This window comes from Dipodomys merriami, unplaced genomic scaffold (genome assembly GCF_024711535.1).
Source record: "Dipodomys merriami isolate MVZ:Mamm:240054 unplaced genomic scaffold, mDipMer1.0.p SCAF_823, whole genome shotgun sequence".
In the NCBI taxonomy this organism is placed as follows: domain Eukaryota; kingdom Metazoa; phylum Chordata; class Mammalia; order Rodentia; family Heteromyidae; genus Dipodomys; species Dipodomys merriami.
The window spans coordinates 74,745-88,686 of NW_027206428.1; the positions used below are offsets into that span (position 1 = coordinate 74,745).

At 62.6% G+C, this 13,942-nt stretch overlaps 1 protein-coding gene across 2 annotated transcripts; it reads right to left on the reverse strand.

Annotated features, from left to right (window-relative positions):
- Nucleotides 1-211: 211 nt before the first annotated feature.
- Nucleotides 212-9,094, reverse strand: Cfap161 (cilia and flagella associated protein 161). 2 transcript variants are annotated; one of them, XM_070011494.1, is made up of 8 exons: nucleotides 8,966-9,094; nucleotides 8,472-8,550; nucleotides 7,485-7,574; nucleotides 6,455-6,690; nucleotides 4,146-4,230; nucleotides 2,754-2,912; nucleotides 718-791; nucleotides 212-471 (listed from the first exon to the last, which is right to left on the reverse strand). In XM_070011494.1, exons 1-8 carry the CDS (start codon nucleotides 9,091-9,093, stop codon nucleotides 276-278), a joined length of 1,047 nt encoding a protein of 348 aa, XP_069867595.1. In that variant the 5' UTR covers nucleotide 9,094; the 3' UTR covers nucleotides 212-275. The 2 variants fall into 2 exon arrangements, with proteins under 2 accessions (XP_069867595.1, XP_069867594.1); XM_070011493.1 differs by having other exon boundaries at nucleotides 8,472-8,607.
- Nucleotides 9,095-13,942: the final 4,848 nt, after the last annotated feature.

The window sequence follows — 13,942 nt, forward strand, 5'->3', positions numbered from 1 at the left end:
GCGTCTCCCCGTGGCGGTGGCCTGGAGTGAGCCGTGGCCTCCTACACCTCTTCCCCCGCACAGGCCTGCTCCCTCCTGGGTTCCCCGGGCCTGCCGTGCCTGGTGTGAGCAGTGCTTGCTCACTGATAACAGCACTGCTAACACAGGCTCAACCCCACCACCAGCACATCCTGTGCCTCTGCAAAAAGACACGGCAAGGCATGACCAGGTCTCTGGTTGGAAGTTGTATTTGGCGAGAGCAAGGTCAGAAAGAACACGACTGAGTGGGGCGTGCGTCACTGCGGGCCAAGGCCCATGGCCTGCTCCACAGCACGGGTGTCCTCGGCCCTGGGCTTGGCCACGTCCAGCATGGTGGCCTCGTCATCCCTGGGGCTCGCAGTAACTAAAAGCCATACGTTCTTTGGCTTTTCCACTCTCTGTGAATCCAGATACGTGTGAGCTGCAACCTCAACTTCTTTTCCAAAGTAGGTCCTAGAGCAGGAGAGGAACTGAGTGGCCTCACTGAGTTTTAGTTCCCTCTTAAGAGCACCCGTGAGGCTGGCTTCCACAGAACCTTCAGCCTCCAAGGATCTGTGTGTGTGAGTGCGTGAGCATGTGTGCGTGAGTGTGTGCAGGTGTGCATGCACATGCATGTGTGTGCGCACACACAGTCTCTAATGGAACCTCGCCCACATTCACACCCGCATCTCCTGTGACGTTCACTGTGCCCTGCAGTACCTTAAGAACAGGTTCCGATGGGCCACCAGTGCTCGATTCGTATAGCGATGGTAGAGGACCAGTTTTTTGTTTGCCTTTAGAGATAAAACAAGAGTGCTATTAGCGTTCTGTGTTAAGGCCTCCATCCCCTGTAAGCAAACATTTGAAAAGATACTAAATGTTAATTTTAACATAATAGATATAGATATAGATATGAGATAGCTTAGCTTTGATTAAGTTCATTATGGTAGGTACCATCCATATGGTATAGTAATTATTCAAAGTTGTATTCGAGAGGCTCTTTGACAACGTGAGATTTGGTGTTATTAAATGAGCACAAGTACATTTATGATGCCCTGTTTTATGTTTTTGGTTGTTTGTGGGGCTTGAACTCTGGGCCTGGGCGCTGTCCCTGAGCTCTTCAGCTCAAGGGTAGCGCTCTACCGTTTGAGCCACAGCGCCACTTCCTGTTTTCTGGTGGTTTATTGGAGATAAGAGTCTCATGGACTTTCCTGCCCAGGCTGGCTTTGAACTGTGATCCTCAGATCTCAGCCTCCTGAGTAGCTAGGATGACTGGCGTGAGCCACCAGCGCCCAACCTCATGCCCTGTTTTATAAAAACAAGGAAGAGAAGGAAACACGCACACACACTAGAGAAAAATAATAAACAATGCTAGTTGTCTCTGGAAGGTAGAGCTATGGTACTTTCCGTGTTAGTTTTGATCTCTGACTTTGTAAGTGAGCATGTATTATAATTAAGTATTTTTTGAGACAGGGTCTCTGTGTGCAGCCCCAGCCCTGATGCCCTGCCTCCCAGGGCTGAGAGGACAGGCATGCAGCACCATGCTGTTGTAAAATCCCGTCTCGTACAAGCTAAGTGCTGCGTCAGAAACAGCAGCAGCCCTGGTACTGGCAGCGAGCCTGGCCCCACTGCCACCCCCCCCCCCCCCCCGAGAGGAGACTCATTCCACAGTCATCAACAGAGCTTCTGGGACCACGGTGGGCTCCGGCACTCATGACTGAACACAGACAGAACATGGGCCCCAAACCGCCAACGCTCCTGGCTGACCCAGAGCTGCCCTCTGCACGGAGCCACAGCAAGGCCTCAGGCTCGGAGCCCCGGGCCGGGGCTGAGGACCAGAACGGCGGGCACTGCAGCAAGTGCTGTTGCCTGGCCGCCTTGGTGCTTCCCAAGACCTTCACATCCCTAGAAAGGAGCCCTTAGCCAAGTGGGCTGGAGCCAGGTCAGGAAGCAGCGCCCCAGCCTGCGGCCTCCCACAGTGGACAGGAAGCAGCGCCCCGACCCTGTGACCTCACACAGTGGACAGGAAGCAGCGCCCCGACCCTGTGACCTCACACAGTGGACAGGAAGCACACCCTGACCCTGTGACCTCCCACAGTGGACAGGAAGCAGCGCCCTGAGCCTGTGACCTCCCACAGTGGACAGGAGACAGGACAGGAAGCACACCCTGACCCTGTGACCTCCCAGCAAGCACTTGGGTTTGAACCTATAGCCCCAGCTGTCAAACTAGTGCCCTGGAAGCCGAGCTGTGAATGAAAGAAAGGGAGAATGTACACAAGCTACTCGAAGTAGAGTAACCTGCGACCCTGCCTCCCCCCGCCCCCCCCCCCCCCCCGCCATCCCCGGGGACCCTGCCTCTCCCGCCCCCCCCCCGCCGTCCCCGGGGACCCTGCCTCCCCCCGCCCCCCCCCCCCCCCCGCCGTCCCCGGGGACCCTGCCTCCCCCGCCCCCCCCCCCCCGCCGTCCCCGGGGACCCTGCCTCCCCCCGCCCCCCGCCGTCCCCGGGGACCCTGCCTCCCCCCGCCCCCCCCCCCCGCCGTCCCCGGGGACCCTGCCTCCCCCCGCCCCCCCCCGCCGTCCCCGGGGACCCTGCCTCCCCCCGCCCCCCCCCGCCGTCCCCGGGGACCCTGCCTCCCCCCGCCCCCGCCGTCCCCGGGGACCCTGCCTCCCCCCGCCCCCCCCCCGCCATCCCCGGGGACCCTGCCTCCCCCAGCCCGGCCCCAGGCCTCCCCCCTCCCGGCCAGGGCTGCACCCACGTGGACCGGGGAGCCTTCATACTCCAAGCGCAGCTGGGGCTCGAGGAAGGTGGCCTGCCAGAGGTTCAGGTGAGAGGCCTCGTCGGTCAGGTACACTTCCTGGAGCCAAGACTTCTTAGACGACCTCAGGAGGGTCTTGTGGTTGCTGGACAAATACAGCTGGAAAAGATGGCGTGCAGCTGAGCTAAGGGGCCTGAAGAGCAGGGAGATGTGCAGCGTGGGCTGCATGGCAAGGTTCAGAACAGCCTGCTCCTGCTCGGGTATGGAGAGGCTCTGCTTTCCTCTACCCTCTCCCCCCTCTCCCCCCTCTCCCCCTTCCCCTCTCCCCCCTCCCGCCCCCCCCCCCCCACACCACACCTCAAACTACATCTCCTTCCTCAAATTCAGCCCTGCTCCCGTTTCCCCACCCCTGATCCCCAGCTCCCTTCAGGACAGAGGACCAGGCCGCTGTCTTTACTACATAACATGCACAGAGCTGGATGCTGGAGTGACACGCTCAGATGGGAGCCTTCCCAGCCATGGTGGGCGTGTGTGTCTGCCTGGCCCCACAGCCCTGCCGGGAGCCCCCATTGAGTCTCGGGTTCTGTTATGCCTCTCAACCCCCAAGGAGGAGCTCAAAGACTTGCCTTAGTCACACAGAGGTGTGCTTTATGCACACTGGACCTCCCACAGCATCTTCTCCCCCATTAGACAGAAAGGTTGGCAAGCAAAAGCCTTTTTAATGAAAAGTTTTTCACTGAAAACTGTCAGACTGCATCTGTGCAGTCCCAGGTTCATGAGAGTCGGAGGGAGGAAGACAGTTGACGGCCAGCCTGAGCAACATAACAGGACCTGACTCAACTGTTTTAAAAACGGTCATGTGAAACAGTATCTAGCATTAGTGACATTGGCGGGGGTCAGGTGATGATTAATCGAGTCATCTAATGTAGAGGTGCAAGTAATAAAAACTTTGGAGCTTCGCAAGCTGAATTGCAAGTTCTTTTCTTTTCTTTTTTTTTTTTTTTTTTTGTTGGTCATGGGGCTTGAACTCTGGGCCTGGGCGCTGTCCCTCAGCTCTTCAGCTCAAGGCGAGCGCTCTACCACTTGAGCTACAGCGCCACTTCCGGTTTTCTAGTGGTTTATTGGAGATAAGAGTCTCACGGTCTTTCCTGCCCGGGCTGGCTTTGAACCGCGATCCTCAGATCTCAGCCTCCTGAGTAGCTAGGATTACAGGCGTGAGCCACCGGCGCCCGGCGCAAGTTATTTTCTTCCTTTATTCTTCAGTTTTTAAGAATGTGAGTCAGAATGAAGTCAGAGATAAAACTGCCTTACCGTTCTCTACCCGCTTCCAGAGGTAGTTGGGAGAGCACCTGAAAGACTGACCGGATGTGGGTATACACAGTGCAGACTCACCATTTTGTCTTCAAATCCTCCTGTGATCCCAAGACAGAAGTCTTCCCCGTACCTGAGGGGTTGGCCGGTGGCGTCTCTGCCTGAGCTGCACATGAGAACAATCACAAGGTCAACGCGGCTCCCAGATCCTTCCAGCATTTTTTTTGTTATGTCATTTTGTTTAGCCGAGTTTTTAATAATCTGTATTCATATACCATGGTGGAGTTAAGTAAATTAAAGTTCTGTTAGCTTCACATCCGGCTGGCAGGCTCATCTGCCATCTGCCCTACAGGTGAGAAAGTATCCCCTTGTTGGGCCTCGTTCTGAGATGGACATCCTGCTTATGCGCACTAGTCCACAGGACAAAACTCTTGTCAAATGTGGCCACATCTTTATAGAGAGCCAAGGTAGCAAGCAGACTTGTACTACAATTGTCTGGGGAGCAGAAATCATAATCAATGCTTAGTTATTTTAGCATTTCACTCTGGTGAAATGAAACATATGGAGGACAGGCCGTGCTCCTGTCGGGTGGGTGGATCATGTGAAGGACTGGCCGTGCTGTGTCAGGTGGGTGGATCATGTGGAGGACAGGCGGTGCTGTGTCGGGTGGGTGGATCATGTGGAGGACAGGCCGTGCTCCTGTCGGGTGGGTGGATCATGTGGAGGACAGGCCATGCTGTGTCGGGTGGGTGGATCATGTGAAGGACAGGCCGTGCTCCTGTCGGGTGGGTGGATCATGTGAAGGACTGGCCGTGCTGTGTCAGGTGGGTGGATCATGTGATGGACAGGCCGTGCTATGTCAAGTGGGTGGATCATGTGATGGACAGGCCGTGCTGTGTCGGGTGGGTGGATCATGTGGAGGACAGGCCGAGTGGATCCTGTGGAGAACTGGCCATGCTCCTGTCGGGTGGGTGGATCATGTGGAGGACAGGCCGTGCTGTGTCGGGTGGGTGGACCATGTGGAGGACAGGCCGTGCTGTGTCGGGTGGGTGGATCCTGTGGAGGACAGGCCGTGCTGTGTCGGGTGGGTGGATCATGTGGAGGACAGGCCGGGTGGATCCTGTGGAGGACTGGCCATGCTCCTGTCGGGTGGGTGGATCCTGTGGAGGACAGGCCGTGCTGTGTCGGGTGGGTGGATCATGTGGAGGACAGGCCGTGCTGTGTCGGGTGGGTGGATCATGTGGAGGACAGGCCGTGCTGTGTCGGGTGGGTGGATCCTGTGGAGGACAGGCCGAGTGGATCCTGTGGAGGACAGGCCTGCTGTGTCGGGTGGGTGGATCCTGTGGAGGACAGGCCGTGCTGTGTCGGGTGGGTGGATCCTGTGGAGGACAGGCCGTGCTGTGTCGGGTGGGTGGATCCTGTGGAGGACAGGCCGTGCTCCTGTCGGGTGGGTGGATCCTGTGGAGGACTGGCCGTGCTCCTGTCGGGTGGGTGGATCCTGTGGAGGACTGGCCGTGCTGTGTCGGGTGGGTGGATCCTGTGGAGGACTGGCCGTGCTCCTGTCGGGTGGGTGGATCCTGTGGAGGACAGGCCGTGCTGTGTCGGGTGGGTGGATCCTGTGGAGGACAGGCCGTGCTCCTGTCGGGTGGGTGGATCCTGTGGAGGACTGGCCGTGCTGTGTCGGGTGGGTGGATGCTGCTCTCCTGAGTTCGCTGCCCAGGGCAGTGGTGGTGTTGGTGCTGTGTTGCACCGCTCCAGCTCTTACAGCACGGAGCCGGAGCCTCGCGGGGAGCCGGCCAGGCGCAGACACCAACCCCGACGCGGCTCTGGGTATTCTGCCGTCTGAACCCCGGACCCCGGTGCTCCGTCCGCTCGGCCTGGGCGCTCGCAGCCCTCCCCAGCGCCCGTGCGTGCGTGCCTGCGTGCGTGGGCACGCACATGCGCAGTGGCGCGCGAGCGGTCACCTCAGCAGCACGAAGCTGTTCCTGCCCACCCGGAGCCTGGCCGGGCGCAGCCCGCCCCAGCATGCGCGCATGCGCGGTGGCGCGCTTGGTCACCTCAGCAGCACGAAGCTGTTCCTGCCCACCCGGAGCCTGGCCGGGCGCAGCCCGCCCCAGCATGCGCGCATGCGCGGTGGCGCGCTTGGTCACCTCAGCAGCACGAAGCTGTTCCTGCCCACCCGGAGCCTGGCCGGGCGCAGCCCTCCCAGCGTGCGCGCATGCGCGGTCACCTCAGCAGCACGAAGCTGTTCCTGCCCACCCGGAGCCTGGCCGGGCGCAGCCCTCCCAGCGTGCGCGCATGCGCGGTCACCTCAGCAGCACGAAGCTGTTCCTGCCCACCCGGAGCCTGGCCGGGCGCAGCCCTCCCAGCGTGCGCGCATGCGCGGTCACCTCAGCAGCACGAAGGTGTTCCTGCCCACCGGGAGCCTGGCCGGGGCGGCCGTGAGGCCGCAGGGCACCGTGATGCGGCCGATGAGCTGCACCGTGAGCTCGTCGGGCGTCATGCACAGGCTCAGGTCCCCGCGCTGGAACACGCCCGCCTCCTCCCGGGCCGGGTGGTCCGGGCTCACCAGCATCACCCGGTCCCCGTAGCGGACGAAGCCGTCCTGCGACACCGAGAGCGGCATCTGCGGGCGGGGCGGGGCGGGGGCTCGGCTAGCCGCTCCGGCGGGTTCGTGGGGGGGTGGGGCTTGCGGGGCGGGGGGAGGGCGGGGGAGGGTGTGGGGCGTGCGGGCTGGGGGGATGGGGGTGGGGTGTGGGGCGTGCGGGGTGGGGGGATGGGGGTAGGGTGTGGGGCGTGCCGGGGGTGGGGGGATGGGGGTAGGGTGTGGGGCGTGCCGGGGGTGGGGGGATGGGGGTAGGGTGTGGGGCGTGCGGGGTGGTGGGCGGGGGATGGGGGTAGGGTGGGGGGCGTGCGGGGTGGGGGGAGGATGTGGTGGGTGGGGGATGGGGGTAGGGTGTGGGGCGTGCCGGGGGCGGGGGATGGGGGTAGGGTGTGGGGCGTGCCGGGGGCGGGGGATGGGGGTAGGGTGTGGGGCGTGCGGGGGGGATGGGGGTAGGGTGTGGGGCGTGCGGGGGGGATGGGGGTAGGGTGTGGGGCGTGCGGGGGGGATGGGGGTAGGGTGTGGGGCGTGCGGGGGGGATGGGGGTAGGGTGTGGGGCGTGCCCGGGGGGGCGGGGGATGGGGGTAGGGTGGGGGGCGTGCGGGGTGGGGGGCGTGCGGGGTGGGGGGCGTGCGGGGTGGGGGGCGTGCGGGGTGGGGGGCGTGCGGGGTGGGGGGCGTGCGGGGTGGGGGGCGTGCGGGGTAGGGTGTGGGGCGTGCCGGGGGGGGGAATGGGGGTAGGGTGGGGGGCGTGCGGGGTGGGGGGCCTGCGGGGTGGGGGGCGTGCGGGGTGGGGGGCCTGCGGGGTGGGGTGCGCACCTGCCGCAGGAGGCTCTCCCGCAGCTCCTGGTTCCTCTGCAGGAGCAGCTTCCCCTGCTCTCTCTTCTCCAGGAAGTCTCTCATCAGCTCCTGGTGGGACGCGGGGTCGGCACGGGCTCTGGGCCGCGCGGGGGCGCTTCCCGGGCCCAGGAATCTCCCGAGGGAAGGCCGGGGCCGGGACCGGGATGGGGATCGGGGCTGGGGCCGGGATGGGGATCGGGGCTGGGGCCGGGGCCGGGGCCGGGATGGGGATCGGGGCTGGGGCCGGGGCCGGGGCCGGGATGGGGATCGGGGCTGGGGCCGGGATGGGGATCGGGGCTGGGGCCGGGGCCGGGATGGGGATCGGGGCTGGGGCCGGGACCGGGATGGGGATCGGGGTTAGGGCGGAGGCGGGGGGCGGGACTGGGGCGGGGCCCAGATGGGGTGGAGGCGGGGCTGGGGCCTGGTGGAGGCGGGGCCGGGTGGAGGCGGGGCCGGGTGGAGGCGGGGCCGGGTGGAGGCGGGGCCGGGTGGAGGCGGGGCCGGGTGGAGGTGGAGGCGGGGCCTGGTGGAGGTGGGGGCGGGGCCGGGTGGAGGTGGAGGCGGGGCCGGGTGGAGGTGGGGGCGGGGCCTGGCGGAGGTGGGGGCGGGGCCGGGTGGAGGCGGGGCCGGGTGGAGGTGGGGGCGGGGCCTGGTGGAGGTGGGGGCGGGGCCGGGTGGAGGTGGAGGCGGGGCCGGGTGGAGGCGGGGCCGGGTGGAGGCGGGGCCGGGTGGAGGCGGGGCCGGGTGGAGGTGGAGGCGGGGCCGGGTGGAGGCGGGGCCGGGTGGAGGTGGAGGCGGGGCCGGGTGGAGGCGGGGCCGGGTGGAGGTGGAGGCGGGGCCGGGTGGAGGCGGGGCCGGGTGGAGGTGGAGGCGGGGCCGGGTGGAGGCGGGGCCGGGTGGAGGTGGAGGCGGGGCTGGCCCGGCTCGGGCAGGCAGGCCGGGCGCCCCTCCCGGGCCGCCCCTCACCTCCTCCAGGTAGACGTCCTCGTTCCAGTTCCCCATCCGCACCCGCGGGCCGTACAAGTTCTGCGCCATGGTCCGGCCGCTGCGGAGAACCGACCGCTCAGAGTCGCAGCGCCCGCGTGTCCGTCGCCATGACGACCTGGCGGCCGGCGATTGGTCAGGCCCAGGCCCGCCGACCAATGGCCGTCCCGGGGCCGGCGCAGCCGCGTCCGATTGGCGCGGACCCACCGGCTGTCAGCCAGGCCCGCCCCTCCGCGTGGGGTCCTCCGCGAGGCTCCCCGGGGCGGGGCGGGACTGTAGGAGTCTCCCCAGCTTTCCGTCTCCTCCGGCCCCGCCCTACCCCCCCCCGCTGGACCTGCCCCGCTGGACCTGCCCTCTGCTGGACCCCGCCCTACCCCCCCCTGGACCTGCCCCGCTGGACCTCCACTCTGCTGGACCCCACCCTACCCCCCCCCCGCTGGACCTGCCCCGCCGGCCCCCGCCCTGCCCCGCCATGCCTTGGTCTGCGCCCTGGCCGTCTCGCTCTGCCTCCTTGGTCTTCCACTGTCGGGCAGTGATAACCTTGGCTTTCACCTGCCCTCCTGGTGCCAAGGTTGAGGCCCCGGGCTGGACCCACGGGTTCCATCGGGTCTTGCTGACCTCGTCCAGGACTGGCTGGCCCAGCGCTGATCCAATCCCGACCCAAGTGGGCATTGCACAGTCGCCTGGAGTCTGCAGATTCAGCAAGCGGTCACTGGCAATGAGCGTGCTGGCCGGGCTGGCTAGACTGGCCCGCAGTGCCACCTCCTAGGGAGGCCTGGGCCCCAACGGTTTGTGCTCCAGCGAGCAGGTCTGTGCTCCAGCGAGCAGGTCAGTGCTCCAGAGAGCAGGTTGGTGCTCCAGAGAGCAGGTCGGTGCTCCCAGAGAGCAGGTCTGTGCTCCCAGTGAGCAGGTCTGTGCTCCAGCGAGCAGGTCGGTGCTCCCAGCGAGCAGGTCTGTGCTCCAGCGAGGCAAGAGCAGGTCCGCGCAGGGTAGATGGAAGCCAAGTGGAGTCTGCTCTACCCTGGAGGAAGACCAGCACCCGAAGGGTCTTGATGTGTCCCCCTCCAGCCTGACCCCAACACCCGCCCAGCACCTCACCCCAGGAGCAGATCTGTGCCGCGGTCTCAGTCCCTCCGTCCATGGCGGCAGCGTGGAGGCGTCTCCATCAACGGAGTCTGCCTGGGCTCCGAGGTCCTGGGTCCGCCCTGCTCAAAGGGTCAGGGCTGGCAAGGGGGGCTAGGACAGGAGGGGAAGGACAGACACCCAGCATCCCACCTGCCTCCCTGGTCCAGGTGGGGAGGGGAGGGGAGGGGAGGAAACCTAACATTTATGTCCTGTATGACTTCAAAAACCCTGTCAGAGCATTTCTAGGGGGGCTGAGGAATGGAGGGCAGAACGGTGGGCAAATAACATGAGTTTTACCTGCTTCTGACAGCAGTGGCTTCCCCATGCAGGAAGGACCGGCCTCTCAGCTCCGTGCCTCCTTTCCCCTTAGAATTTACAAGCCTGTCACTGCTTTCAGAGCCGCGCCTGGACAGGTGCTCTGGGTGTCTGCACGCAGCTCCGGAGCTCCGGCCCGGGGTGGGTGCCCGCGGAATGTGCCGGGGTCTGGTGAGGGAGCAAGGCTGCCGGCACGCTCCACACCTGCAGCCGTCCAGCTGGCACGCAGGCGGAAGGCACTGCTCCTCCTGGCTCTCCCAGGAGCAAGAACTTCTGACCGCTCTGTAGCAGATTTAATTCTACAATTGGGCGATTGTGCCCCCCTGTGGCCAGCCATGGCACAGCATGCTCTCTGTAAGAAAAGTGAAGCTGTGGTGCATTCAGATGACCCGTCTGCAAAGGGGTCTCTGTCCGCTTGGAGGGGCTGACCTGGGCTTCTCTCGCCACGATTACACTTAACGTTACTACTGAAGACACACAGCAAGACACCCCGACACTGGGCCATCCTGACCCGTGACAAAGCAGCAGAGACAGACACCCTAAAGCACAGGAACTTTGCGATGGAGCGCTTACGTTAATTCCTTTAGAGTGTCATGTAATTGGGCTGCATATCAAAGAACTGAGGAATAATGAGCCACATAACAAACATAGAACTAGGAGATGAAGAATTATCATAAACACGGTGACAAAGTAATGCCAGTGGCAAATAATTCCTGGTGAAACAATAGTAGTAAGAAATTTTGTCCAAAAAAATCCCAGATTATACCAAAATCTCAGATTAGAGAAGGAAAAAAATGAAAAACGGAAGGTTTTTTTTCTTCTTAGGATAGCTTTCGCCAAAGACAGCAGATGTTCAAATCAGCATCCACAGATGTAGGAGGCAGAGACCAGCCTCTGCTAGTCAGAATGAATGGGGAAACGTTAATGGCCTATGTAAATAAAAGGAAAAGAGGAAGCTTTGGGGACACAGGAGGAGGAAGAGGACTCGAAGGGGACTGACGGCATGCCTTTGGTTGTGACAGTCTGTTAAGTGAGGACCTAGGATATTCACACCCACGACACAATTAATCGTCTCCAGTACAGTTGGCCTCTCTGGCCTGTGGCTTCCTCCTCTGGCCGAGGGTGGGACTTCCTTCCTGGGGTCATGGTGGGAGGTGGTGAAGAGTCGCTTGCTTTCGGCAAACTGCCGGTCAGGTTAGGGCTGCTGGTTGAACACATGTAAACCTGAGGATCTCTATGACCTACCTGAGATGTTTGTCCCAGCATTCTGGGCTGGAGCCAAGGAATGGAGCAAAACCCCCTTTCCAGTGCAGTGGTGTGGAACATTCTGGAAGGGGCCTGGACCGGTGGGTCTGCCCTGGAGGCCCGCTGCACTCCCTGCCTCCTCTCCCGCTGGCTAGCGCGTCCCCTTTGGGGTCAGGGGCTGGGCAGGGCTGCCCTGATCCTGTTTCTCGAGATAAGTCCCCAGCGCTCTCTGGCCTCACCATCAGGAGATAAATGTCCTATTTAGGCGGAAATCACACGCCCAGGCCCCAGTGTGAGCGGCTGTGTCTCCCACCCCTGGCCATGGTGGGAACCACTCTTCCCCAGCCCTGGAAAGTTCAGAGGTGGAGAGATAAACATCACCACGGATCGCGGAATGCAGAACCAGACAGCGCGGAAGTGTAGCTGTGGAAACCATACCTAAATTAGTCTCAGCCTCTCCTCTCCTCCCTCGCACCAACACCACCAGCCACTCCTTAAGGCAGAACTGGTCTCCTTCCCTTCCAGACTACAACCTCAGGTCATGACGGGCATACTGGCGTTGGGGCTGGAGAGTCTCTCCTGTGTCCCAGAGTGTCCCCGTCCACGGGGGGTGACCCCACGCCCCTCCCGCTCACAGCGAGCCTCGATCCTGTAAACCGCCGAGCTCGCGACACGTCACCTCAGCCCCCACAGAATCCTTCTTGTGCCTTACCTAGCAACCAGACTCCACCCTGTCGTCTCTTCTAAATGTGGAAGATGAGTTCTTTGCTTCTCTACAAAGTGAGGCAGAGGGAGGGGTCTTCGTTCTCCACCTTCTCCAAACCCTTCCCCATCCAGTCCACCTGAAATCCCTGTCTGCCAGCCAGCCACCCCATGCTGGCTCTTCTGCCCAGAATCAGGGTTCCCCTCCAGCCCTGGGGCCCCCCAGCTTCTGCCCGGGCTGATTCCACCTTGCATTCAAGTCTTGTGCATCAGCTCATCCCGCGTACACCCCAAGCAGCACCGCGCTGAGCTGCCCCAGGGACGTGGTGGGGCCGAGGAAGGGGCAGCACAAATTAACCGGATGTGTGTGCTTGCGTGGGAAGTAAGCAGTGGCCAGCACCCAGCCTCAGGTCCTAGGGGCCCGCAAGGGCTCACCAGCGGCTGCACACCTGCCTGGCCTGATGACTCCATACGCCCCACGCGCCACGTTAGAAACACCCGAACCAGCACAACTCAGCGGGACGAGCAGCGCAGCAGCGTCCTGTCCTATGATCCTGCCCCCCACACACACCCGGCCTGGACCATGGTCCACCTGTCCACCTCCTACCTACACCTCCTGAACAGCTCGGCTCACAGGTGTGCGCACCACCTTCCCCAGGCCGACCTCAGCCTCCCAAGCAGGTGCACTTCTCCCAGTCTCCCGGGATGAAATGAAAGCTTTTCCTGAAGTACTGCTGAACTGCGTAAGGGTCTGATCCCGCTAAAGGGAACGAGGGTGAGCTGACTGACAGACGTGCGATCCCAGGGCTCTCTGAAGGGGAGGGGGGCTGAGACTGCGGGCTGTGAGGCACTGGTGACCGAGCAGCCGGGAGGTGAGTGTGCTCCAGCAGCAGTGACCAGACAACGACGGAGATCCTCACAATCCCCAGACGGAGACGGAGATCCTCACAATCCCCAGACGGAGACGGAGATCCTCACAATCCCCAGACGGAGACGGAGATCCTCACAATCCACGGCCGCGAGGGCTCAGAGAGCCGCACCGAGGCCGGGAGAGGCCGCAGCAGAGGCCAGGGGCGGGGCGGGTAAGGGAAGGGTCAGTGTGAGGATGAGGTGGTGGGCCCTGGGGAAGGGAAGGGCGGACTCCACAGACAGGAGGCAGGCCTGGAAGACCCGCCTGGGAGCGGGTACTTCAGTACTGCTGAAGCTAAGTCTATAATTTGTTATAGAATAAAACCCTTGGCATCACACTCCGTTAAACCCTCATCTCAGCACCCAGTGGCTGCCACCGTCCGTGCTGCCAAGCTGGAGGGTGAACAAACCCAGGAGCCACCTTGGAGGGTCTCCGAAACCCGGCATCTCTCCTCCCAGGGAAGTTCAGCCCGAGCCCACACAAAGATGATCTCAGCTAAACCCGCTGGTCTAGCTGAGGTCATGAATTCACCTGGGTCAGGCAGCTCCTCCAGGCAGATGCACCCACGGCAGAGCACACCGGGGCCGCGCTCTGTGGGGAAGGTCTGTGCTGAATGGGTGTCAGGGAAGGTCACGATTCTATTCTTACAGGTTGAGCTGCTATTCTGGGGAGAGGCACTCTGCACAGGCTAAATTCATCTTTCCACTTATTCTCACCTTTCCTTTCCCTCACCCTTTTGTGTGCTCCCTCTTTGTCTAAAAGGCCAGGGTCTCTGAGAAACGCTAACTTGGTTTCTGCTTTTGTTCCCCAGGCTCCTGGCTCATCTGGTCCTCATGAAGCTATAATTACCGGCACATTTGTGGGGGGGGGAGGGAGGGAGGGGCTGGGAGAGGAATGGCCTTGATCTGGGCTGTGGCCTGGTTCTAATTTTAGCAAGCAGGGAGCTTCGGACTTCCTGGAGGTGTCTGATTGCCTGGGCTCCCCTGTGGAGCGCAGATATCCAACAAAGACACCAGGCCAGGCTACGGCTAGGGATCACTGGCCCACTCCACCGTCACAGCCTAGCAAGCCCCTTGTAAAACTCCACGAGCTTGCAGACAAAGGAGGGAGCAGGAGACGTCACAGAAGGCGGTCCAGACACGTGCCCTGGTGTGGG

Excerpts from the sequence above, each read along its gene's own strand:
- Cfap161 (XM_070011493.1), bottom strand. The coding sequence starts at position 9,093 with ATGGAACCCGTGGGTCCAGCCCGGGGCCTCAACCTTGGCACCAGGAGG. Across the intron at positions 8,608-8,965 it reads CGGCCAGGGCGCAGACCAAG|GTCGTCATGGCGACGGACAC; the intron begins GCATGGCGGGGC and ends GCCGGCCGCCAG. Across the intron at positions 7,575-8,471 it reads AGGACGTCTACCTGGAGGAG|GAGCTGATGAGAGACTTCCT; the intron begins GTGAGGGGCGGC and ends GCGTCCCACCAG.